Consider the following 24974-nt stretch of genomic DNA (forward strand, 5'->3'; position numbering starts at 1 on the left):
GTCCATGGAGGGATGCACTTCCTGTCTTAGATTCCAAGGTCTAAATAAAAGGGGGAAGCTGGCTATGATCTAGGTTTGGGCTCCTGGCTCTCAATAGAGAAGGACCCAGAGCAGGGAAACCTTATCTCTACCGTGTCCTCACAGAAGATTCTACATTTCCAAGCACCATTCTTAGTTTACTTTAAAAAACTACAAATGGCTGAAACCCAGACCCCCAAGTTTCCATTATTTTTTAAAATTCAGTATGCTGCACTAACTCTCGTCATGGCAATTTATCATGTGCCAGAGTGTTTTCTTTAAATGACACATACAAACAAGAGTTTCCTAAGAACAAATGCCCGGTTTGATCACCAGAGTCTTCAAGTGTAGTAAGTTTATCTATTTTGCTGCTTGGAGCCTGGGTACATGGTGTTAAAAATCTTCCGCTCATTCATTCGTGCATGAGCTTGACACGTAACATTCTTCCCTCACACAGGTTTTAAAACAAACATCTTAAGACTGTAGGTGTAGAAGTAATAGGTTCAATACCTTAAATTCCAGCGAAGTAGATTAGGATAGCATAGTGCAAACACATCACTATGTGTACACCAACCACATCCAGTGAAGACTAGTGAGCACGGGGCGGAGTGGGGTGGAATCCCATGGCAACCATGGATGAAAAGTCACCTTCACCGTGGTGACTTTTTCACTAGAGAGACATGCAATAAAGAACCTTCTAGCTAAGACACAAGCCATGGTGGATGGGAAACTCCTGAGACAGACATTAGGTACCAGACCACAAAGGCATTGGCATCATTAAGGAAAACAGGGACTTTGGAGTCATTTATGCTTCAGTGGCAACCAGACAGCAGCAATAGATGTTCTGTTGGTGAGGTAGAAACACGCTTCTGATGGCTGCAACTCCTTCTCCTGGAGTGTGCTTGGTTCGGAACCACATGATGTCAGTCTGTTAACCATCCTGGGGGTGCGGTGGGCTGAATGGGCCCTTTGGCTGTACTTTAATATGTTAAATATAACTTTAATTCACTTGAGATGTGATAATGCAAATGAAACAGGCCTAAAATGCATGAAAAACAGTAAAATCTATTATTTATAAATGGGGATTGGCACCACCAAATGACATTTTGTTGAATGTAATGTGCAAAATAGTATGAAGTGGCCTCCATCAAAAAAAAATTGTGTAAGATGGGATTATTTAAAAAGCTTTAGTTCTCATTCTTCAATAAAAAGAAATCTGGCTTTATAAAAATACATAAAATACTCATGGACTTATACCATTAATTTACATAAGATATCTTTTCATATAAAACAAAGTTATAAAATACTTTTTAAAAACACATTTTATATGAAAGTTATTCCCAGTATAAAAATTTTTATAACTTTTTGTAATTTTGGTTCCTCTGTATAAATAAAGTTTTTTTTCCTTTTTAAACTTTGTAAGTCCATTTAAAAACATAGCATTCTGTCTCTTTTAAATAGAAGCCCAGATGAGGTAGTGTGTGGAAGATTTCCTCTGGACCCATCCAGTCTATGTGTCCAAGTCACAAGGCTGGCAGTCTGGAGTCCTGGAAGCGTCTAATATCTGTTGGTAAGTACATCTGTGATTTTCCCCCTGGGAATCTGTCCTTTCTTTCTCTTCTTCCTCTGATTCAGAGTCCAACTCTGGAGAGGAATGTGCTGTCACACGAAAGGGGCTTGGCTGACAGTCTGGTGGCTTTGCAAAGCTCGAAAAGGCATCCAGGTGAGGTCTCCTCAGAGGTTTTCCAAAGGTACCTGCAAGAAAAGAAAATCCCATGAGCGCATGGGTCCTTTTGCAAGTATGTAAGTGAACACGGAAAGGAGCGAGCATGTCTCCATTAACACAAAGAAGCAGCTTTTCCCAGAGTCTTGTGCAGGTGTAGGTGTGAACACACTGTTTACAGAATGCAGCCCGGAACACCTGCACACCGCTTACTTAAAGCCACCACATGAATATGTCCACTTAATGTTTTTCTCATGACCCTTAGTAACATTAATCACTCAAGTTCCCGAAGTCTGTCGATGGAAAACTGTCCCTGGAGCGCTTGCTTGAGGGTCTGTGAGCCCAATTCTCCAGATGGAGGTTGCGCGATTCGCAGCCAGTGTCTTTCGACACCCTGGTCTTGCCGTTTCCTCAACTGCAGTAAAATATCATCCATATTTAATTAATTAACTAAATAACTAAAATGCCTGCCCTAGTTCTGCAGAACATACTAACATACTGTCCTTTTTTTTTTTTTTCTTTCTTTAGGAAGGTATATAATCATACCGGGACAACGGGTGAATTTCTCCAACACCTCAGTAAAATGCTTTGGGATTTTCCTTTAAAAACAAACGAAGAATGCAAAAACACACCACGGCAGGCCGAGGCCTGTTCCTCTGATTGCTTCACTCAGTAAAAAGAACACCCACTCTGTTCATCCCTTCGACTGTTCCCACAATGAGACCAAAAACAAAACAAAAAAAAAGTTTCTCACAATCTACCCTCGTTGCTAGCCGCTGTCTAAGTGCACTGGCTGGCCGGGCAGGCACCGTGGGCCTCCACCAAGGACCGTCTCGGCTGTCTGAAGCCAGGCTAGGTATGATGCTGCTTTCCTGGCTTCTGCTGTGAGTTCAGACGTATTAAACCACAACCACGCTGGGAATACGGCTCCACCCTCAGGCTGCCAGGACCTAAAACCACTTTTCCACAGGGCTGACAAACTCAGCTCCTAATTCATCCCCCCAACTCTTGTCTCGAACATGCCACACACAGCATAGCCCAGAAAGCTCCCGGAGCTCAGGCACAGATTAAATATATAACCGCACGCAATCCCCAGCCCTGACAGCATTTGGGAAACATCTGCCACTCAGAGGACATCGCAGTAACCTTACTAATGAAACCACTGTCTCAAGCGAGGCAGAGTCTGAGTCAGGGAAGTTAGGTGATTCCCAGCTTGCTAAACTCACCCATGAAAGAGTTACTTGAAGTGGCCGATGCTGGTTCCTGACTGGCACTGAAATCCGAGGAGGACGTGTTTACACACGGAGTCTGAACCGCAGCGCCCTCGTTCTCAGAGTACGTGGAGTTCATGAGCTTTCTCGAGTGTGGCCACGGGATGCTGTTGCGGCTCCGTTCACAGGGCTCGTCTGAGGGATGCGCACACGGGAAGCAGTCCTTCCTCATGTAGCTGGGCTCACAGGGGTCCATCAGAGCTATCCTTGGGTCGGAACTGCAACCTTTCCAGTTGGGACCCACAATAGAAGGAGACACGGTAAGCACCCGGGGGAGTCTTTTTCAGGAAGCAGAACTGTATTCAGTCAAGAAATCCATACCTGGGAGATAGACATCAAACGGGTCTGGGCCGTACACGCTTCCCTTCAGGTACACAGGGCCTGCAGAGCCCACAAATGGGCAGAGAAACGGATCAGGGTCAGCTTCCAAGTCCACCTCACTGGCATTGTCAATGTGGCAGGCCCCTTTAAAACACAAACCTGAGTCACCAAACTGGTTGCATTAAATGCCATTCAACATTCTCTCTGGTTCTGCATTTTCCGTATTTGCAGAAGAAAACATGGCTAGAATGTGATTACAAACAAACAAAAAAACAAAAACCAGAGGTACACACATATACAGGAATTTATATATACAAGCTGGGCTTGTAATGAATGTTCCATTCAAGCTATCCTTGGGCCCTGACTGTCAATGTTTCAAATTGGGATCCACCAATCAGGGCAGCTACAGAAAGTCCTGATAAGCCATCGAGTTTAGTGTGCCAACCGTGTTGCTAGCCCCATCTGGATTCCAAGGGAAGCAGATCTACCCATGTAGCCATGGTCTGAATGCTCAGCATTACAGCCGTCTCTAAAATGTTCAAGATGACCAGACTCAGGGATCGGCACTTGACTAGTAATCTTTTTATTGTCCTGCCTGAAACCAAGCCAAACCAAAACACGTCCCGGTAGTCCAATTAAACATGAAACGATCCAACAGTTAGCAGTGGATTAAGGATGGGTTCTCCTCAACGTTGCCACGGAGGTAGAGGATGGGCGCGCTATGGTCTAAGAGAGAAGCACACTGAGGCTTGGCAATGTTGGGGGCCCCTGGAGCTGCCCTGGGAGAATGCCACCTTCAAGGCCAGCCTGCCACTTGTGTGCCTCAGCCCTGTCTGTCCCTTACGATTTCCCCTCATGTGTTCTCATTTAGCAGCGCTCTACCTGACTGAAGCTGGGTCTGTGCTCTTGGCCAACATTCACACTCACTTTGTGCTTGGGTCTTCAGCTCTACTGTCTCCGCAAGTACATCTCCGTAGTCAGCTTGTCTGTCTTTTATTTTCCTTTGGGTACGTATTTGTCCCACCAGCAACTAAACTGAAGCTGAAAACAAGTAGGCTTCCTTCCCAACTATGTGGTCTGGTACAGAGCAAATATAAACGCTCCATAAAGGCTTGTGGTGAAAGATAAGATGCCGAGACCAGACTCGGCAGCTTTTCACATGCAGAGGCTTTGGTGCATGCCAAGCCCTATGTACGTAGTTTTCCATTTTCCCTTTAAACCACCTATCTGGGAAAGCTGCATCTGCCCGTTGTACACAGGCGATGGGTCTGTGACGAGACCGTCCTGTACCGTACGCATGCTTCCTCCATCTTTAGTCTCAGATACCTAAGGCACCTACAATGGGCTGACATCAGCTTTCCCTGGCCATCTTTAAGCCACCTGGCTCCTTACACTATGCAAGAAACTCCAACACAGGACGTTCGGTGCCAAGGAACATTTGCAATGTGAGGGAAATAGGACATGCTCCAGAGAAACTAGACCTGACCTAATTTGCCTGTCTCCTTCTTACCATTAAAAAAGGTGTTTTTTGAGGATTTAACCAAAGGATATAAAATACGTGTGTATGTGTGCATCTGCGCGTACACACACACGCGCGTGCACGCGCACGCACATACACACACACACACACACACACACACACACACACACACACGATTACAGGTATATGTGAGCCACTGGGAACCAAGTCCTCTGGAGGAACAGGAGGGGCAGTAGGAAAGCCTACCAGCTGAGCCATCGCTCCAGACACGGGCATTTTGTGCCACTGCCCCGAATCTGTAGATGGCTTCTGACAGTACGGCAATTTTCCTCAACATGCATTTCTTCCGACCCAGGAGTATGTTAATTTTCTACCATTTCCTTAAGTTTCTTTGTTCTGTGATTTAAAGTTTTACTTGCGCTGGTCATTCATTTTCTTGCTTGCGTCTATTCCACCAGTAGCTACAAAAGGGCTCTATTCCTACTGGGGTGGGGTGATTCCCTTTATCTGAGAATTCACTCATGTGTGTCATTCCACAGTAGCTAGTCTTTAATAAAACTTGAATATCCATTCTAGAAAAAAACAAGGGGGAGGAGGGGAGGAGAGGAGGAGGAGGGAGAGGGAGAGACCGCTGCTGTGCTAGAGATCCTTCACCAGGCCCTCATCACTGTTATCAATTTCTTCTGAAAATCACTGCTACATCTAGGACATCCCCCTGTGACTTCAAAGCAACATGGACAGCGTAGACACTCACCAGCACCGTCATGTTGTGGTAAGAAAAATCCACCTCCTGAAGACGTAACGAACTGTTGGTGACTTCCGCTTTCTGAGGAGATATACCCATCCTGTCTGTCAGCTAACGTTCCCTGCGATGACAAATAACTAGGGATATCGGCCGGCAAATTGGTCTCATCTGTAATCAAACAACAGCATTCCATCAATAGCCTCGCCCCAAGGCTTCCGGCACTGACAGGATATAGTATAGACTGTTCTGGTTTCTGTAACGTTAATAAAGGAAGATCTATTCTGGGAAAAAAAAAAAAAAAAACCAGGAATGGCACATGGCTGCTTTTCAACTCTGGGCCATGAGCTAATTTTTACCCACGAAATACATGTCTGCCCAAACTTCAAAACCATATGTTCAAAATCAAAAGGTAATGACTTGAAAATGGGAATTTAGTCTTTGAGTCTCTCTCCATCTCATCAGCAGCAGACTTTGCAGTCAATCTCCATCACGAAAGCCTACCAGGCTGTGTGTACGTGCATACTCAGAACATAAAGTTCTACCGAGGGTGAGCCAACTCACTGGTGGCACCTGCCTCCCTGTGCCCATCCTGGAAATGGGCTTTTTCACTCCATGCTTTGTATTTCATCAGGATATCCCGATGAGGTTTTAATAAAGAGATTAATCTTTATGCATCAGCGTTATTTCAGGCTGGAGTGTAATTTTCAGCTGCCCATATTCCTACAGCTTGCAGCAAATGAGTCACCCTTCTGAGACAGACTCAGGCTGGAAGACACATCCTAGGAGGGAATGTCTACAAAACCACAAACACACATGGCCGCCGCGTCCCGGGCCAAGCCTGTGTTTACACACCTGTGTTGGTAATGCTGCAGTCTTCATTCCTCCGCCTTGTGTGGTATATGATGACCACCCACACGAGGGACGTGCCTACCACACAGCAAACCACGGCTATGATCACCACGCCCACGGTGGCCCACCCGTCATCGTCTAAGGACGGGGCCGTCATGTGAGGGGAGTCGCAGGTAGGAGTAGGGATGACGCTGAGGCGCATGTTGCCTCTCTCTGTGCCGAGGGTATTGGACATCTCGCACGTGTACTTTCCGGCATCGCTGACATCCGAGTCCACGATAATCAGCAGCTGATTGCCTGCTGCGAAAAAGTGCCTCTCGGTCACCACCAACGGGCTGTCATCTTTTGTCCAGTTCAGCCTGGGGGGTGGGCTCCCGCCAGCGATACACTGCAGGACCGCCGTTTCCCCCTTGGTGACAGTTCTGTCTAGCAGGGGCCGCAGAAACGACGGCGTCTCTGAAAGCACAGGTTTTGGTTTCATAAATGAAAACTGGGTTCCACATGAGACCTGGCGGGTGAATTTACTTAAACTGTGTACTCCTACAGCTCATTGGACAAGCGCATTAAAGAGCCCCCAAAACAAGGCAACCTTGGCTGGCATCACCCATCCCACCAGTTAAGGGTGAAATGTACGCGTGTTTACCTCAATCTCCCTCACTCACTCGTACCAAGGTTAGTACGTTAGCGGTGGGAAGATAAAGCTTTTTTTTTTTTTTTTTTATCTAGAAAACGATCAATAAAGACGATCTCATTCAAACGACTATGTCGACACTTTGAAGAAGTTGACCGCTGTTTAAACATTTCTTTTTATTCCTTTTAGTTATGTATATGGTACGCATGTGTCTGTGTGGGAATGTGAGCGCAGGAGATTCCTGTGGAGGGCAGAGGTGGTGGGAACCCTGGAGCTGGAGTTAAAGCCAGGTGTGAACTGGCAGAGGTGGTGGGCTCCCTGGAGCTGGAGTTAAAGCCAGGTGTGAACTGGCAGAGGTGGTGGGCTCCCTGGAGCTGGAGTTAAAGCCAGGTGTGAACTGGCAGAGGTGGTGGGAACCCTGGAGCTGGAGTTAAAGCCAGGTGTGAACTGGCAGAGGTGGTGGGCTCCCTGGAGCTGGAGTTAAAGCCAGGTGTGAACTGGCAGAGGTGGTGGGCTCCCTGGAGCTGGAGTTAAAGCCAGGTGTGAACTGGCAGAGGTGGTGGGCTCCCTGGAGCTGGAGTTAAAGCCAGGTGTGAACTGGCAGAGGTGGTGGGAACCCTGGAGCTGGAGTTAAAGCCAGGTGTGAACTGGCAGAGGTGGTGGGCTCCCTGGAGCTGGAGTTAAAGCCAGGTGTGAACTGGCAGAGGTGGTGGGAACCAAACTTGGTTAGTCGGAAGCAGTGAGCAGTACACACTCTAAACTACTGAGCCCCCTCTCCAGCCTCGTGCTTATCTTTTTAAAATTAAGTTTCCCATGCCAGATCCCTAGGTCTGTATGAAAACACTGAAAGACCTCCTCTATTATCCAGCATCTCGGGAGGTTACTGAAACTCAACCAAAGACTCAGGAATTATGAACAAGTTCCAAATGTGACGAACACGGTTTAGGTAGGTGGGAAAAGAGCCACAGAAGACATGGCAGGTGGCACAAAGGGAACAGAGCTCCCCATCCACCGACAGACACTTTCTTACACACTTTGAAGAAACCGTCTGCCTCACCTAGCACAGTCAGGGTTGCATTGGCGGACACGCTCCCTGCACTGTTCTGCGCCGTGCAGCTGTACACCCCGATGTCCTCGATCTTCACGTCCACTATGAAGAAGACGTCGTCCTCGGGCATCACGTGCATACGCCGCTCCCGGGCAGCTGGGAAGTCTGTGCCTCCGTCTTTCTGCCAGGCTATCTGCGGTGCAGGGTGTCCCACTGCAGCACACTCCAGGCGGGCCATGGCCCCGGCTCGGATGGTGAGGTCCATGGGGGTCTTGGTGAAGGAAGGCAACACTGAAATCACAAAAGCCAAGCAGGTGTGACCGGTGTTCCCAGGGTCACCTGCACAGCTCCTCTCCCAGATACTCATGGAGACACCTGACTTAGGCACAGCAGCTTCATTACTCTAAGACAGAGAAACTAAACTAATCGCTTGCTCTGCCTCGCACAGGAGCAGGCGTCATGGAAGTCAGAATGGCACCCGGGTCACAGGATCTTCAGGTGGAAGATCCTCCTGGCCACATTTTAATTTTGTCAATAACTAAGTGTGGGATCTTGGGCAAATCAGTAAATCTCTCCATACAGGGACCGTTCACTGACATCCATTTTCCTGCCGGTCCTGCAGGACCTAACATTTTGTGATTTTTATCCCATTCCACCTTTAAATTCTCCTATGAGCCAGGCCTTAGCAACTGCCTGCCCAGTGAATCCATTAATAAATCACATTCCAAATCTTCTAGCAGGCATATATTAGCAGTTAAAATGGTAAAGTAGAGAGCATCCAAAACACAGTCCTAGAACCGTGGAACTGTATGCCTGCCATGCAAATGATGCTACAGCACCACTGTTTACTTACAGTGGCCACTATGCATGCATGTAGGGAGCACCACCCAAACGCCAAGGTGCTCTATCAAGCCACTGACACATGCATTATCCGATTTATATCCGATTTATAGATGGTGACATTTCTAGGAAGGGCACTTGGCTTTTTTTTTTTTTTTTTGTGCATTTATGTTTTGTCAGTGGGAGAGTGTGGGATCCCTTGGAACCATAGCTTCAGACAGTTGTGAGCATCCATGCTCATCTCTAATTGGAAGATATAGGTACCAGGCGGGGTTTGCGTCCAGAGCTCAGTTAAAGGCAGCATGCTGTGTGGCCCTACACATCACCATGCCCCAGGGAGAGCCAAAGTTATCTGGCTCATTTTAATTCTGGATCATCCTTCCACATGTCAGAGAGGCGAATCCCACATAACCACTGCTTGAAGTACAAATAATAATAATAAAATAGTGATTTAGTGTAGCCAGGTGGGAAACTATGAGCAAGAAAAGCGGGGGTGGGGAGGAGAGGGGGAGGGGAGCAGACAGACACTGTAGCTGTTTCTGAACAGTGTCTTACAGCACCGGAGGAAAGCGGGTCACGTACTGTTCACGGTGAGCTTGGCTTTGACCGAGTACGATGAACCGAAGTGGTTGGAGATGACGCACTGGTATTTTCCTTCACTGCTGAACTCCACACTGCGCAGCCTCAGGATGGTGGTGTACTCCATCACCTCGCCTCCCTGCGCCCGCAAGTGTGCGTAGTTCTCCATCTCAGCCTCCTGTAGTAGCTCGTTGTCTTTTTTCCAAGCGAAAGTCATTGGGGAGTCGCTGCTGCTGGCAGCCGAGCAGGTAAAGCTCACGTTGGAGCCTTTTATTGCCGACTGCGTTTCTGGTTGAACCGTGATCTGGGGTTTGGGGAAATCATCTATTTAAAACAGAGAGGGAGGAAACAAAGAGATATGAAGCCCTCAGAGTACACGGCCGCTCAGATGCCCGCACCGGGGGAAAATGTAGAGGGTAGGGTAGCTCAGGGTTGACCCCATGCTGGCGCGTTACAGACACGTCAGCTGCCCCAGCGCTGAGCGACAACCTGGGAGAATGCTCATAGGTAACCGGCTGGAGTCCAGTGGAGACAAAGGCCCTGCCATCATTTCCTGAGAGAAGTGTTATCTTGCATGTTCATAAAAGTTTATGCCACGTGTCTGGTATTTCGTGGAAGTGTAAGAGGAGCAGTTGAGGAGGCACAAGGGAAATCAGGCCATATTTAAAACCGAGTGTTGCAGTGGTGTAAGGCAATTAGGTGATTGTTTTAAAAGAGCCTGTAGAGAGGATTTGCAAAGTCCCCAGCCCCAGGAAATGATTTACGTTTGAGGTGATGGATCTACCGGGTACCTGGTCAGCTTATAGGACATCTTCATTTCTAGGTACCCAACTGCCACAGTGTACCCATATACAAGTATACTTACCATAGTCACCATATTAGCTACCATTCAAAGTAAGACTGGTTTTTTTAAAGGAAGAAGAAAAGCAGTTTGAAAACGCCCAGTCTCACAGGTGATCCTTGAATGCTATCCTCAGCAACCTTTTGCCCAGGTTCCCCATCAGAAACATCAAATAAAACATAAGCAAGCAAGCATCAGAGGTGTATCATCACAACCCACAGTCAAGATAGCAAAAAATGACTGGGGAGACCTGGCCCCACAGCGCTCAGCTCATAAAAGCCTCTACTCTTCTGGCCCTATGGGCACCTGAGTACACACGATGCACACGGACAAACCAGCACACACACACACATAAATACATTAAGAAAAGACAGCAATGAGCAAAAAAGCAAACAAACAAAAAAGCCAAAAGTAGTCATGCAAATGAAAAAGCATGTTCAGGCTAGCACACTGGCTGGAGCCTGAAGCGGGACATCAACACGCTGCTGGACAGCCTGTCGGGGCTACATTATAATTAGAGCTGGGCAACTCTCTCCTTCTAAGCAGTTATTTTTAGTTCTCTGTTACTTTTTGGAAGAGTTACCTTTTTTGAACTCCAGTTTCTCAGAGATGGCCTAAATAAACCCTGAAGGAAACAACCAGATCTCCCAACATGGACTTCTGGCTAATCAGAAATGGCAAGCTTCCGGAGCCGTGAACAGAAGCAGGGAGCTGCTTACCAGCTTCCAACCCTATGCCTGTGGTTTGTTAAATAGGGCAGTTTCTTCTGTGTGATTCTTTGAGGTTCACATCTCACAGAGCAATACTCTGATTCACCACGGAGAAAGGGAAAGAATAGGCAAGCGCTATGGATGATGTTCATGCGATTGTCTCCCTGGCAAGCACTATGGATGATGCTCATGCGATTGTCTTCCGGTAGCACGGTTCCCATATCTGGGTCAGGCAACGGTGAGATAAGGAACGTGGAGAAGGAGGAGCTTCGTGGATGATCTTCAAAAGCTTACTTGGTTCCAAAACCTACATCAGAGGTTTTATTTCCCAAAATTGCTGGCATCATTAAACTCTGCAACCTGATATAGATATACTTGCAGGCAAAGCAGTGTGTAGTTGGGTATGAAATGCCAGGGTAAAATGTGGGCCTGCAGTTTCTCCTCACACATGCTTAAATTTAAGCAAATTTTGATTCTGTGTTTTATACACACATTTATTTTTGTAAAGGTTTCCAAGGTAGCAAAGAGTAAAGAGCAGCCTGGTATCTATGACAGAAAACTGTATCGGAGATGGAAACTTTATTTTCTTAACCACAGTCTGTTCCTGGCTAGCCACAGGAATTCTGGGTAAGAAGATTTCAAACACTAAGATTCTTGGTTGCTAAGACAATGGATCTTAAAATGATTTACAATAAATCCAAACTGGCCCTTCCTCCTCATGCTTTACCCGCCAATAGTTAACGTCTCAGCAACCCTAATGCTTTGGCTAGGGAGTTTTCTTTCCTACAAACCACAGAGTTAAAGAACAGAAAGCAAGATGGGCACAAGACACCGCCCATCAACACACCATCTTGGGTGGGGGAGGGGCTTATCGCTGGCCCCACCCCTCCCTGAAAGCTATAGGCAGTTACAGCACATTGCCCTTTCATAATAATGTAGTCAATCACATTCCTGCACTCAAGTCCTATTGAACACAGTGGGTCAGCAAAAGAGGAGCTGGATGCTGGAAGACAGGGTTCATTGGGCTGGGAGGGGAGAAAAGGGCTGAGAAAGGAATACACACACACACACACACACACACACACACACTCACACACACACACACATACACACACACTCACATACACACACACACATACACACACATACACACACATACACACACACACTCACACACACACACACTCACACACACACACACATACACACACACACACACTCACACACACACACACACACACACATATTCTTCCTTCCCATATATATATATATTCACATATATATATGAATCTATGAAAAATAACTGTGCATATATGTGAATTAGTGAAATTTTTTTTAAAAAACAGAACACTGATTTTTAAAAAGGGACAAACAGCTGTTAAGAGGCCTCCGGTTCCCTGGACTGGTAGCTCAGAGCTACGAACCCACCTAGTGAGGCAGCTGGACTGTGGAGTGAGTGAGAACCCATCTCAAAAATTAAAAACAACAAAATTGTGAGGCGTGAGTGTAGAGCTGGAGATGCTGCTCGGTGGTGTAGTTCTAGCTCCATGCACAATGAGGCCCCGGCTGTGACCGCCAGGGACACCCAGAAGAAGACTCCAACTCCCAGACTCAGGGATCATCTTTGAAAGCTACTGCTAGCAACTGCAATTTTCTCCATGCTCTCTAGAAATAACAGTGGCAAAGTCCAGAAAGGCAGTGTCGACGTAATATCGCCACAGACAGCTGCTGAAGTGCCATTTACAGAACCAGGGTCAAAGCCTCCACAGCCCGGTGTGGGGAGGAAGATTGGGGGAAAGCAAAGGAGGAGATGGGTCAATTTGCAGCTCATTCAAGATCCAATCTCGTTCCTGCCACGGAACCATGTTGATGCTAAAACACATACAAAGGCACCATCGGTAAACTCTACCGACGTCGGTAAAATATTAACAGGTTCACTTCCTCTACCTCAGCGGAAAGGAAAAGTCTATTGAGAGGGCACAAATCTTCTCTTCAGAACCATTATTTGGATGGACAGACGGAAAAAGGGAATTAGTAAAAACTCCAGGATGATACTTTTACTCACCACACACAAAGCCGTCTGGGCTGACGGTAAAAATACTTCTCCCTTTTAGCAGTTGAGGGTGGGCACAACTGGCATTTATGAAGCTCTGGAAGTCATTCTCTACCACCCACTGCGGGAGCCATTTTAGCTGGCAATCACACAAAAGGCTTGATGTATTTAAGTGCCTGAGGAGAGGAATTACATTCAATTTGTTTCGTATGAAACGCAGACTTCTACAAGCAAGTCAAACTTAAATAAATATTAACCGAGTGAGGAATTTGGAAACCAAACGCATGGTGTTGTAAATATTCTACAGTCTACCTTAAGATGCAAGAGACTGAGCCAGTGGGGGCCTTGTCATTGTTGTTCTTATTGTCTACTGAGTCAGAATTGCTGATACATCAAAATTCCCAACCAATGAAAAATGGGAACTATATTTAGGAGCCATACTATATACGGTCCCACAAATTTGAAGCTGCAAATTCAAAGCAGAGAGAAAAAGAAATTCCAGTTGCAACCAAGGGAACAAACAACCCACTTCCCTGGTATAACCATTAATAATGTAAGAATGCACTCGATATTCTTGTGTGTGTGTGTGTGTGTGTGTGTGTGTGTGTGTGTGTGTGTGTGTGACATTATCACATGGCAGCTACCCTTTTGGGCTTTATTTGCAACTGGAGAAGAGAAAGGGAAAACTTACAGCTGCTGAAGTTTCTTCATTTGGGAAAATGCATTGCTCTGCAGAGACATGATGGCGTTGTCACTCAGGTCTCTGGAAAACAGCCAAATCAAACAGAACAAGGTGAACTACGGCCAGGGTGTGTCCTTGAGGTCTGGGCCACACCCCACTGTGCACACCCATTCAGCAAGCAAATACTCCTTGTTGAAATGTGTGAATGGGCCAACTGCAGTGAAATCCTTCAGAAAGCTCTGACCAGGGGAGTGTCATTTCTGTCACCAGTCTCAGGGTGTTGACTCTTCAAGGGCTCTGGGCTTATCTGCCTGCCATTTATTTCTCATTATTCAAATTTGCTATTAATGAAGTGTACAGTCTAATTCATTATGACTACACATTAAAAAAAATTCTGTGGCCTACTTTCTCCGATGTGTTTGGATATACATTAATGCAGGTATTCCTAAAGCGACCCAGAGACAGATGGCTCTCCTATGCAGCTTGGTACGAGAGGGGACGGAGACCTTTGAGCCCATCATTTTCTACTCCAGCCTAATTCTGTCACACACAGGTCATCACTGCAAAAGCAATCGTGTTCACATGAGATGTACTCATTACAGCAAATACGGTTCCAGGCAGGACATCCATAAAAAGAGAGGGTATTCTGTGTTGACTTTATTTTTAACTAGTAGTTGAAAGCAGTTGGATTGGAATTAAACTTCCAGCTACAATGGCCACCTTCCCTTCCTCACTCCCTCCCTCCCTCCCTCCCTCCCTCCCTCCCTCCCTCCCCTTTCTCACAGTTCATAGCGTATGGGGGTGGGGTTGAATGAGACAAGAAGACTGGAAAACAAAGACTGAATGTGCCAGACTTGGGTAGGGAAAGAGTCTGGGAGAATCAGGGAAGGTTAAAGGAAACTGATGCAGAGGCTAATTCTCTGCTGATCTACTAATTCCACTTTCCCAGAAACGGGATGGAACGGGCCAGTTGACAAATGCTTTGGCTAGTCTTCCTTTGAAAATGATCTGTTTCAGTAACAGCAATCTTGGCTTGACACGGCAGCACTCAGTTTTGCAGACTCATTCTGCAATTTCCAACAGCGTAGCTGTCGCTGGGGCTGGCAATCCATGTCTCTCTGTCAGAACAACCAGTATGGTTGGGAGGTGCCCACAAGGCAGCTGACAGATAACCCTGGAGTACACAGTCTTAGTGAGGTACAACCCAAATGTGTATTTCAATTATAACATTTGTCCAGGTTAACATATAGGAAAACTTTTGGCTACCAGCATTCCTCCATAGAGCAAACATACTCTAAACTGTACTGTGATCTGACTATGCAAATGTGAAGTTGATATTAACAGTTGGCTGGGCCAGTTGTCATAATATTTAAGCAACACTCCCCAGAGTTAGTGTCTTCTTTTAGTAACTGGAAACCCTCCACCCTGAAATCTCATTTCACAAATATGTCCAAAGGTTCCTGAGACAGGGTATGGATTGAGTAGTCAGGGATAAAGGACCTTTCTGGAGACAGACAAAGCCCAACCTTGTGTTTCCCTGGCAACCCCCAACTAATGTGTGGGGAGGAGAAGAAAGGAACAGAGAGGGCTGGTTTGTACATTTTATGACAAGTGACAGTAACAGCAAAGGTTCCCAAGACATGTCATGCACTCAAAGCTCCACCGCTTCTCTCTCAAGGACATCTTTTCAATCTTTAATATTCAAGTCATCTTAACTGTTAAACATAATCCCTGAATCTTCAGGAATCACATTTAATGTTTTTAAAATGTTAAGTAGCAATAGCTTCTGGACAGTATTCTTGTAAGTACTAAATGGAATAACAGACAATTATATACCTGGCAAGATGGCCAGAATATGGTAAGGACCCAATGTAGAGTGGATTGTTTTAAATTACAGTTGTCACTGCTTATAAAGATGAATAAGCATAAGTAGGCAATGTTCTTAAATGTGTTAAGAAAACAAACAGGTAAGCATCTGTAAATAAATAGGAAATAAGACAGGTAGATGTGTAAACGTGTTTTATAGTACAGGAAGGGTGTCCTTGGCATAGGTTTGTTTCATATTGCAGGAGTCACAAACAGAAACCATCTGGGACCACCCTTAGAGGAACTCAATTCCAGCTACTCACAGATGTTCCAATGCGTCCAAACCAGTGAAGGCCTTTTTGGTAACAGATCGAATGCGGTTTCCCTGGAGTATTCTGGAGGGTGGGGGGGGGGGGAGAGGTACAATCACACTGTAGTAAATTTTTTTAACAGTCATATAAGGAGCAGAACACTTATAAAAGGGGCCACGATTCTCATTTGTGAACAATACTGTTTTCTCCAATGAAATACTGGAGCCCCGATATCATGTTCGGCAACATGATTTAACATGGATTTCAAAGCATTCAACAGACACCCCCATGTAGAACACTGAGTGGGAATTGCTCCCATGGCCTCCCATCTTTGGACACATGGTCCCCAGTGGGTAGTACTGTTTCTGAAGGCTACAGAACTCTCAGGATATGAAGGAGCAAGTGCATCGCTGGGGACAGCCTTGAGAGCTGACTGCACACCCCACTTCTAGGCCATTCTGCTTCCTCTTCGTGTGGCAGAGATGTGGTTTCCCAGCTTCCCGCCGCTGCTGCCATGCCTTCCCTACCATCACGGGCATCTGGCTGTCTAGAGCCATAGCCAAAACAAACTCTTAAGTTGCTTTTGGTGATGGCATTTTTACAACAGCGACAGAAGAGTAATGGACACAGATGCAATTGAGTTCCTCTGGGGATCACACAGTGTACCATGCTCCCTTCTTCTCTGTGGATACCTCTCATCACCAAATGAAAACAGCGTAAGCTACAAGACCATTGTCATGGCTACATATAAAGGGTTTGCATCCATTCTGGACCCTGACACAGTGTGATTGATGCACGGTAGACTGCTTCATTTGAGAACTCACGACTTATAGCACACTGTTGGGGGCTACTGAATGTGGACATGAACAGGCTCACTTCAGCACAGTGATCATTCCTAGTGGGTAGCAGTCAAAATAAATTTCAAGTTCTTATCCAGATGTCCAAATGAGTTAGACAAATTCCGGGACTGAAATTTCCTCCTTTCATCCAAGGAAGAAAAACTACTTAATATGCATACATCCTGGGCAATAGCTAGTGCTTGGGGGGGGGGGGAAGGACCAAGGGCGCAACCAGATGACATATCTACCTCTAATGTCTCTATGATGTCAGCTTATGGATATGACTTCAATTAAGACAATAATCTTAGTCATACAGGAGGCAAATTAAGAGGCAAATTATACTCACAGCCGCCTCAATTTGTCCAGCCCAGAGAAGGCTCCGTTCATGTCTTCAATGGTCCATGAGATTTCATTATTTTTCAGATCCCTAAGAACACAGTGTTCTCCTTAGACACACTTCTCAGAAACCTCAGATCACCACCCAGGTGGTGTGTCCAAAGGCCACCCAATCGCCCACCAGCTCCACCCACTTCAGAATAAGAAACGCAGCTCTACAAGGCCCCTCTCACACCCTGAACTCCGCATTCAACATTTCAAAAAAAAAAACTTTCCCCAAACCCCAGCCCTTTTGAGCCTTCTACCAAGATGGCTACACCCTGAAGTCTCCAACAACTTGAAGTTGAAGAATACATTAAACTTTAAAACCAAGCTCCCGTCACACAAACGGGATGCACGCACCAAAGTGTGCCACACATCTTTCCACTCTGGAATGGCTCAGGTGGACTCGGTGCTAGTTTCTGAAGAGCCCGAAGCCCTTTTGGCACAATATTCAATTAATGCTGTACAGGTTTTTCAAATGGTCAGTTAATACAACATGTTTCTTTCTCTTAAGACAGAAATCAGATGGTGGATAACCAGAAGAGCCAACATTCACCTCCTCTCAAAGGCCCTTCTTATAACCTTTTTCTTTCCTTCTAGGTTATTTTTAATCATATATATATATATATATATATATATGTATATATATATATATATGTATATATAAATATATATACATATATATATATATATAAAATCAGCGGACTTAAAATTATTTCTCTCTCCAGCAGTTCTGAATTTCCCAGTGATCCTGCAAAGGGAGCTGCAGTCACTGGGCAGCCCAGAACCGTGTCCCGTTTGCATCTCTTTAAGAAACACACATGGATGAAATGGATCCATTCTAATCAAACTGCTCTGGGAAAGATTAAGACCTCCACTTTTGAGGCTGTACACATTTCCTCAACAACAAAGGAAATCTGCTGGGAGAAAACTGGGTGCATTTAGGGAACCAATTAGGTTCGTGTACCAAGAGCAAAATGTGTAACTTACAAAGTCTTTAAACTGGAAAGCCCCCGGAAGGCACAATCAGCAATGTAGCTGACTTTGTTGTTCCCAATGTGGAGGGTATTTAAGAGGCTTAGGCCAAGGAAACTGGAGTCGTCTAGCCGAGATAAGTGGTTGAAAGTCAGGTCCCTGCAAAGGACAACAACAACAATAGCAAAAAAAAAAAAAAAAAAAAAAAACAACAACAACAACAAAAACACCCAGATTTTCTCTTTCCATTCAATACAATAATCTGTTTTCTAAAAGAGAGGTAAGATATGTAACTATAATAACCCTGTTTTAACACCCTGCCCCAGCAGTATCCAGGTAAATATTACTTCTCATCTCAGCAATTACAATTAAATAAATGGTCCACGAAACAATGACTGCCCTTGCCGGTGGGCCACAGAGCTGAAGAGCTCAGAGCTGGCTTCAACTTCATCACAATCAAAACACAGGACAGCATGGGGCACCTAAGAAAGCTGCTGTTACCCGGGAGACTTTGTTATGAAAATGTCACAGATCGGTGGTAAGAACCTCCGGCTCCAGCAAGATCTGTGCTCTGGAACCCAAGGAGAACAGAAGGCCAACTTACAGCTCACTGAGTTTCTGGCAGAATTCCCAGGCATCGGCACTGATCCTGTTGATGGCATTCTGGCTCAGGTGAAGCTCCCGCAGCATCAGCAAGCCGTAGAGCCAGCCTTTGGTGATCTCGGTGAGATTGTTATGGTCTAGCTGCCTGCACGTACAACGAGAACCAAAGGCGAGATCCAGAGTTCATAATCTAGTCTCGACATGCATGGCTGGCTGCAACCCATGGCACATCCCCGGTGTGCCTAGATACCTGGCTTTGATATATAAAGACATCAGCAGAAGATTTATGCACGTCTGAATTCTCAGGTGGTCTGAGACATAGCTGAATAGCAGATTATAGCTGTGATTGCACAGCGTGAGAATTCAATGTGGGTTTTCTAAGAAGAGCTACCAAGGGTCCAACGAGTACCCTGGGGTCACTCCCTCCGAGTGGGAACCGTGATAACCCAGACTTACAGGATCTCCATGTTGTTCAGTCCCCAGAAAGCTCCATCCATAAGCTTAGTTACTCCATTTCTCTGCATTTTCAGAGACTTCAGTGCCCCGAGCCCTTGGAATGTGAGTCCATCCACGTTCTTAATCTTGTTCCGGTTCAGTTCACTGCATTGGACGTTAGGATTAAGCACTTAGCCCACATGACAATAAAATTTGAGAGGTAGTAATAAAATGTGTCCCATACTATAATATATTTAACCCAGCCAGTGCTAAACTACACAGAAAGTTTTGAAATTCCCAGACTTTCTTATTTAAACTTTTTTTTTTTTTCATTTACTTTCCATACTGGCTACAGCTCTGCACCTCCCTATCCATTCTTTTTATTGACAAGAATCCCTCCCTCCAATTTATTATAGGGTGTGAATGTCTGTGTAAAATGCAAGATAGATTTTTGGAATAATACGGGAAGTACATTAGATTTTCATTTCCACATTCTTGTCCACCAAGGGCAGCAGCAAAGGAATTGATATTCATCTTTCACTGATGCGGATTCAGAACGATAACCATCCCAGGAGGTCTACACAGGGGTGGCACAGAAATCCTGCTCCATATGTATGCATGCCAAGTTGGTTACCGGTGTTACCAAACAGGAATCCTGCTGACTACAGGTCTCCATTTCCACCGAACACTGGAACAACCTAGGGAGCTCTGAAAGTTCCTGAAGCCCAAATTGCAACCCCAAGAGGTTTTGGGTATAATAGGTTTAGGGTGCAGGCTGGGTGCTGGGGTTTTTGAAAAGCTCCCAAGTCCCTATAATGTGCAGCCAGGGTTGAAAACTGCTGTTGTGGGAGTCTCTTCACAAACCATTCCACCGTCCTTAACAAGACAGTTCTTTACAGCCACTTAGTCTATCAAAGCGTCCTGGAGTTGTTGGCATTATTCTCATAAACCGCAGCTACCGAGAGACCCTGAGGTTCCCCTGGGTCCACAATGGCCCCTTTGTGAAAGGGCCGCTCAGTCATCACACTGCTCGATCCTCCATCAACTGTCTAACATGTCTTTTCAGGCAGCACCTGGCAGGAAATGACTGGGAAGCCTTTGTCCAAACTGGAGAACCACCACTCTCACCGCGGAAGGGGAAGGCCATGGCCTGCTGGTCCCTTAACTTCTCCTGCCCTACTGTTGACATCAGAACACAGACACCAAAGGTGTACAGGTGAGAACATGACATCCGGGAGGCCACACATACTTACAGATGCTGCAGATGAGGCAGCTTAAACATCTTGGGGGGGATGGCTGTTATTCGATTCCTATTCAGCTTCAGGACCAGGAGTGTGCTCGCTAAATTGTCAAAATACCCAGGTTCCATGGACATAACTCGGTTGCTGTTGATATACCTGTTGAGAGTTTGAAGGTCAGAGGTTTGCTCAGGTTTCTTTTGGGAAGGTAAAATGTGTTTCATCTCCTCATTGCAATAGCTTCTCCAGAAAACTTGACCATCAGTGAGCACTCAACATTGTTAACATTGAGGTCTCTGTAACCAAATTAAGGTTTACACAGAATCCTTACCTGCCATGTGTGAAGAAGCCCTGGGTTCCATATCCAGTATCAGAAAAATAACAAAAATAAAGATTGACTGTAGCTTTAATATAAAATGCCCAGTGCAGGCTCATGTGCTCAAACTCTTATTCTACAGAACACAGCACTCCTTCAGAGGGCTGTAAAACCTTTGGGAGGCGGGGTCTAGCTAGAAGAAGTAGACCACAGAGGGCAGGACTTGGGTTTTTGTGATCTGGTCCAACTTCCTGTCCACACTGTTGACAGGGCTACCTGCCACTTCTCCCGTCATGCCTTCCCTGCCAAGATGGACTGTGCCCTCAAACTGTCAGTCAAATTAAGACCCTCCCTTCCTTAAATGGGTTCTTATCAGGAATTGAGTGACAACAACAAGAAAAGTAACTAATACACAGTGACAGAAATGACTGTCATCTTACAAGGTGGCAATGTTGATTACAGATATATAGAGACTTTCTGTGGAATTACTAATAGAATATAAAAAGGCTCTAGTTTTGGGCACTTTTTTTTCTTTATACAAAATGGTAAGAAAAAAGATTGTCTCTATTTAGGCTTATTGCCTATTTCAAGTCAATAAAATTACATTTCAATCCAAGAACAGTAAAATCTTAAAGCCCACCCTCATTATAACAAGATCCTCAATGTGGGTAAAAGGCTTGAGTAATTGCACTTACAGATACTTGAGTTGTAAGGGTGGAAACGCAGTTCTAAGTTCTGAAATATTGTTGTTGCTCAGGTCCAGGGCCTCAAGGGACTGAAAGGCCTCCAGCTGCCCAGGGAGGATTTCATCAATGCTGTTCCCAGCCCTGAAATTAAGACACAGTCAGGGGTATAGGTCAATGGTACAGACCAATGGTCGGGGAGCAGGTCAACGGCACAGACCAATGGGAGAAGAGCCATGCCTCTTCATGACTCCTTCAGGAGAATGATAAGCTAGCTGATCTAAAAAGTACTTCTCAAAGACAAATAGCAACCCATGGCCATGTACTTTCTGAGCTCACACTAGAGGATATGAAGAACAGTCAGTCATGACCATGTACTTTCTGAGCTCACACTAGAGGATATAAAGAATAGTCAGTCATGACCATGTATTTCCTGAGCTCACACTAGAGCATATGAAGAACATTCATGGCCATGTGTTTCCTGAGCTCACACTAGAGTATGTGAAGAACATTCATGGCCATGTATTTCCTGAGTTCACACTAGAGCATATGAAGAACAGTCATGGCCATGTACTTTCTGAGCTCACACTAGAGTATGTGAAGAACATTCATGGCCATGTGTTTCCTGAGCTCACACTAGAGTATGTGAAGAACATCCATGGCCATGTGTTTCCTGAGCTCACACTAGAGTATGTGAAGAACATTCATGACCATGTATTTCCTGAGCTCACACTAGAGGATATGAACACACAAACCTGACAGAGCAGTTAGCAGAGCTGACTGCCATGCATTTAAACACAAACAGCTGATCTTTCTTCTTTCAGATTATTTTTCTAATTCTCCCTGTTTCATTAGACGTAAATGAAATGTGTAGCCCTGAGAGGGCACACCAGACCACAGTGCCCTTGCTCTGCACCCTGAAAATACATGTTTTATACATGTGTTTTATATGTATGCATATATTATGTGTGTATATATAGATTCCTTCCCCATTCTTTATGTATGTACACATATATTTAAACTTACTGTATTTATTGCTACTAGTGGGAGAGGGTTACACATTAGGAAGTCAGAGGAGAACTTCATGGCGTCAAGCTTTCTACTTTCATTTTGATGTGTTTGCACGGGATCTGAGGTCACAGTTAGCTGGGTAGGCCAACACAGCAGGTACATTTACCTGCAAACCATCTAGCCAGCTCTATTTCCTCTTGATTCCGAATCTGATTCTTTTATTAGAAGGTGCCCTCATACCACGGTGCCAATCAACTTCCAATATGCATCACCCTGTGGTTGCTTTAGTGCCTGGCTGGAAGATCACCCGTTTTTACAGCAAGTTACGAAGTTGCCAGACTCCCACACCAAAGAAGAGCTACTGGGCTTTCTGTGTTACAAATGTATTCTGGAAGACAAACCAGCCTGAACAATGTAGACACAGGTATATTAAGACGTGTTGACATTCCCAGGCCTCAAGAACAGACGAAACTAGACCACCATGGTAGTCACTGGCTACAAGCAACTCTTTAAATATAACGTTGAGTGTGCACACACACACTCACAACCTGCAACCCTCACACATAAGTAAATGCTGTTGAGCATGGGACACACACTTCTAGTGCAGGCGCTCAGGGGCAGAGGCAGAAATACTGGGTCAGTCTTAGCTACGTTTCAAACAAACTAGAAAAAGCGTTCCCCATATTTCAAGGCAGCAATAGCCATTATACCCGACAGCATCCACTGAGACAGAACATTCCCACCATTTTTCTGTTGCATTTCAAATGAGGAAGGGGGTTGTGGGGGATGCCCAGTCAAGCTCTTACAAAGAACACAGGTACTAGAGCTTCCAAGGAGAAATTTAGTATAAAGGGACAAATTCGTTAGAAAGCGGGAGTGAACTGAATATGCAGACCAGTTCAACTGTCACTCAAGTTCAGGTAGCAGGGACTTCTGAGACGATCACTGGGGGGAGGGGGGCAGGGATGTTAAAGTAAAGGATCCGGAAAATCAGAACGGAGGTTTCTCCTTACAACACAGAGAACAGCGGGATGACCTGAGCATTGCACACAGGGCTGTGCATTTTATAAAACATCACCTCGGTAGTTCTATGTATGGTTGGCAGTAACTCTTTACAAGGAAATCAGAAAATATATCTCGTGTGTGTGTGTGTGTGTGTGTGTGTGTGTGTGTGTGTGTGTGTGTGTGTGTGTGCTCCTTAGTGGAAAAACAGCTCTCATGTGTGCTATACAGCTTACCAAAAGCTGGATTTTTGTGGTACTTTGGGTTTTCTAAGCTCAGAGACGCCTCTCCACCTTGAATGCCAAATTTGGGCTCCCAAATCCTACACTACATCTCATTATAAATTGCAAACTTCTGGTCTCTGCCATACTGCAAACCCCTCTAACACAGGAATTCGTGTTCACGCCACTGTGCTGGAATGTGAAGAAACCAGAAATGATGGCGTGCACCCGTTAGGTGCCAAGCCCTAGTTTAAACATGTTTCACACATAATGCCACCGAATGATAAAATAATTTCTCTCTCACAAATACAATAGACAAACTAAAGTTGAGAAACTAGGGCTTTTTGTATAACCAGTCCAACCACTTCTGAGCCACCTTGCACAGTAAGTCTGAGTTGGTCCCCAAGCAATCCCAGGTTCTTTTACAGAACACAGAGCATCAGAGATACTTCTGCAATTAAATTCTTACTGCACAAGTTCCTTCAGAAAGAGCTGCTACTTCTTACCTCAACCATAAAAAAAAAAAAAAAAAAGCTCAACTTCTACTTTCAAACTGATGTGGAGATCCAAATGGCCCCCTGACCCATCCTAGCAGGTACAGCCGGGCCCCTTGCAGTCTCCTCTCCCAGACAGCCCAGGCCTCCAGGGATTTGTGTGTTCAGCACCCACTACAGCTGGAAGGCTGACTTCCTGCTGCTGCAAATGCCAGGTGCTGCATTCTCCACAACAAACAATGGGGAGGGAACTCCACAGGCAAGGGCTCTAAACACCACACACACTAACTTCTCAAACTACAGTTAGAATCCTCAGTCTATTCCTTTAAAACAATCCTACACCGGGTAATAAACTCGAAACGTACACCTTAAAAACTGAGATAATACTGAAGCTAGGAAAGGAAAACAAAAAACAACAACAACAACAACAAAATCATCAGTAGTCCTGCATACAAGTCACAAATTACAAAGCCCCTTGGATCCCCATAAAGCCTTACAGACTTTGTTTAGAGTCAAGTCAGCCATAACCTCTGATTTTGACCGTTTCCCACATCTGGATTTCCCACATCTGGATTTGCCGGAGCACAAACTCCTTGATCTAACTGTGAGGTACAGGCTAATGCAAGTGGGACAATTAGTCAATTTCTAGGTCCCGGAGATGGAGGCAGTCCAAGACAAGCCGAGAGGCCTTAGGGTCAGGTTATAGAGGCTGAACAAAACCGCAATTTTGGGGACACAGTTTTCTCTTAAATACATAGCCCAAAGTTTTTATCACCAGAATGTCCCTCTCCCAACTACCCAGCGTCCCTGAAGCGCCCAGACCCAATCTGTGTCTTAAATCTCCCTTCAAAAGTGCACTTGGTTTGGGGCT

At 45.4% G+C, this 24974-nt stretch overlaps 1 protein-coding gene across 1 annotated transcript in view; it reads right to left on the reverse strand.

Moving 5' to 3' along the window:
- Positions 1 to 1191: 1191 nt before the first annotated feature.
- Positions 1192 to 24974, reverse strand: part of Lrig3 (leucine rich repeats and immunoglobulin like domains 3) — a 46265-nt gene continuing 22482 nt past the window's right edge. The window contains exons 4-19 of the mRNA XM_051176153.1: positions 21388 to 21519; positions 20392 to 20535; positions 19160 to 19303; positions 18705 to 18848; positions 18116 to 18259; positions 17094 to 17174; positions 15921 to 15992; positions 13801 to 13872; positions 13122 to 13285; positions 9509 to 9829; positions 8096 to 8377; positions 6411 to 6863; positions 5568 to 5726; positions 3334 to 3477; positions 2968 to 3237; positions 1192 to 1773 (exon numbers count right to left, since the gene is read on the reverse strand). Coding sequence (XP_051032110.1) covers positions 1529 to 1773; positions 2968 to 3237; positions 3334 to 3477; positions 5568 to 5726; positions 6411 to 6863; positions 8096 to 8377; positions 9509 to 9829; positions 13122 to 13285; positions 13801 to 13872; positions 15921 to 15992; positions 17094 to 17174; positions 18116 to 18259; positions 18705 to 18848; positions 19160 to 19303; positions 20392 to 20535; positions 21388 to 21519 — 2971 coding nt within the window. The 3' untranslated portion in view covers positions 1192 to 1528. The remainder of the gene's footprint in view (positions 1774 to 2967; positions 3238 to 3333; positions 3478 to 5567; positions 5727 to 6410; positions 6864 to 8095; positions 8378 to 9508; positions 9830 to 13121; positions 13286 to 13800; positions 13873 to 15920; positions 15993 to 17093; positions 17175 to 18115; positions 18260 to 18704; positions 18849 to 19159; positions 19304 to 20391; positions 20536 to 21387; positions 21520 to 24974) is intronic.

Source organism: Phodopus roborovskii, unplaced genomic scaffold (assembly GCF_943737965.1).
Source record: "Phodopus roborovskii unplaced genomic scaffold, PHOROB, whole genome shotgun sequence".
NCBI classification, from domain to species: domain Eukaryota; kingdom Metazoa; phylum Chordata; class Mammalia; order Rodentia; family Cricetidae; genus Phodopus; species Phodopus roborovskii.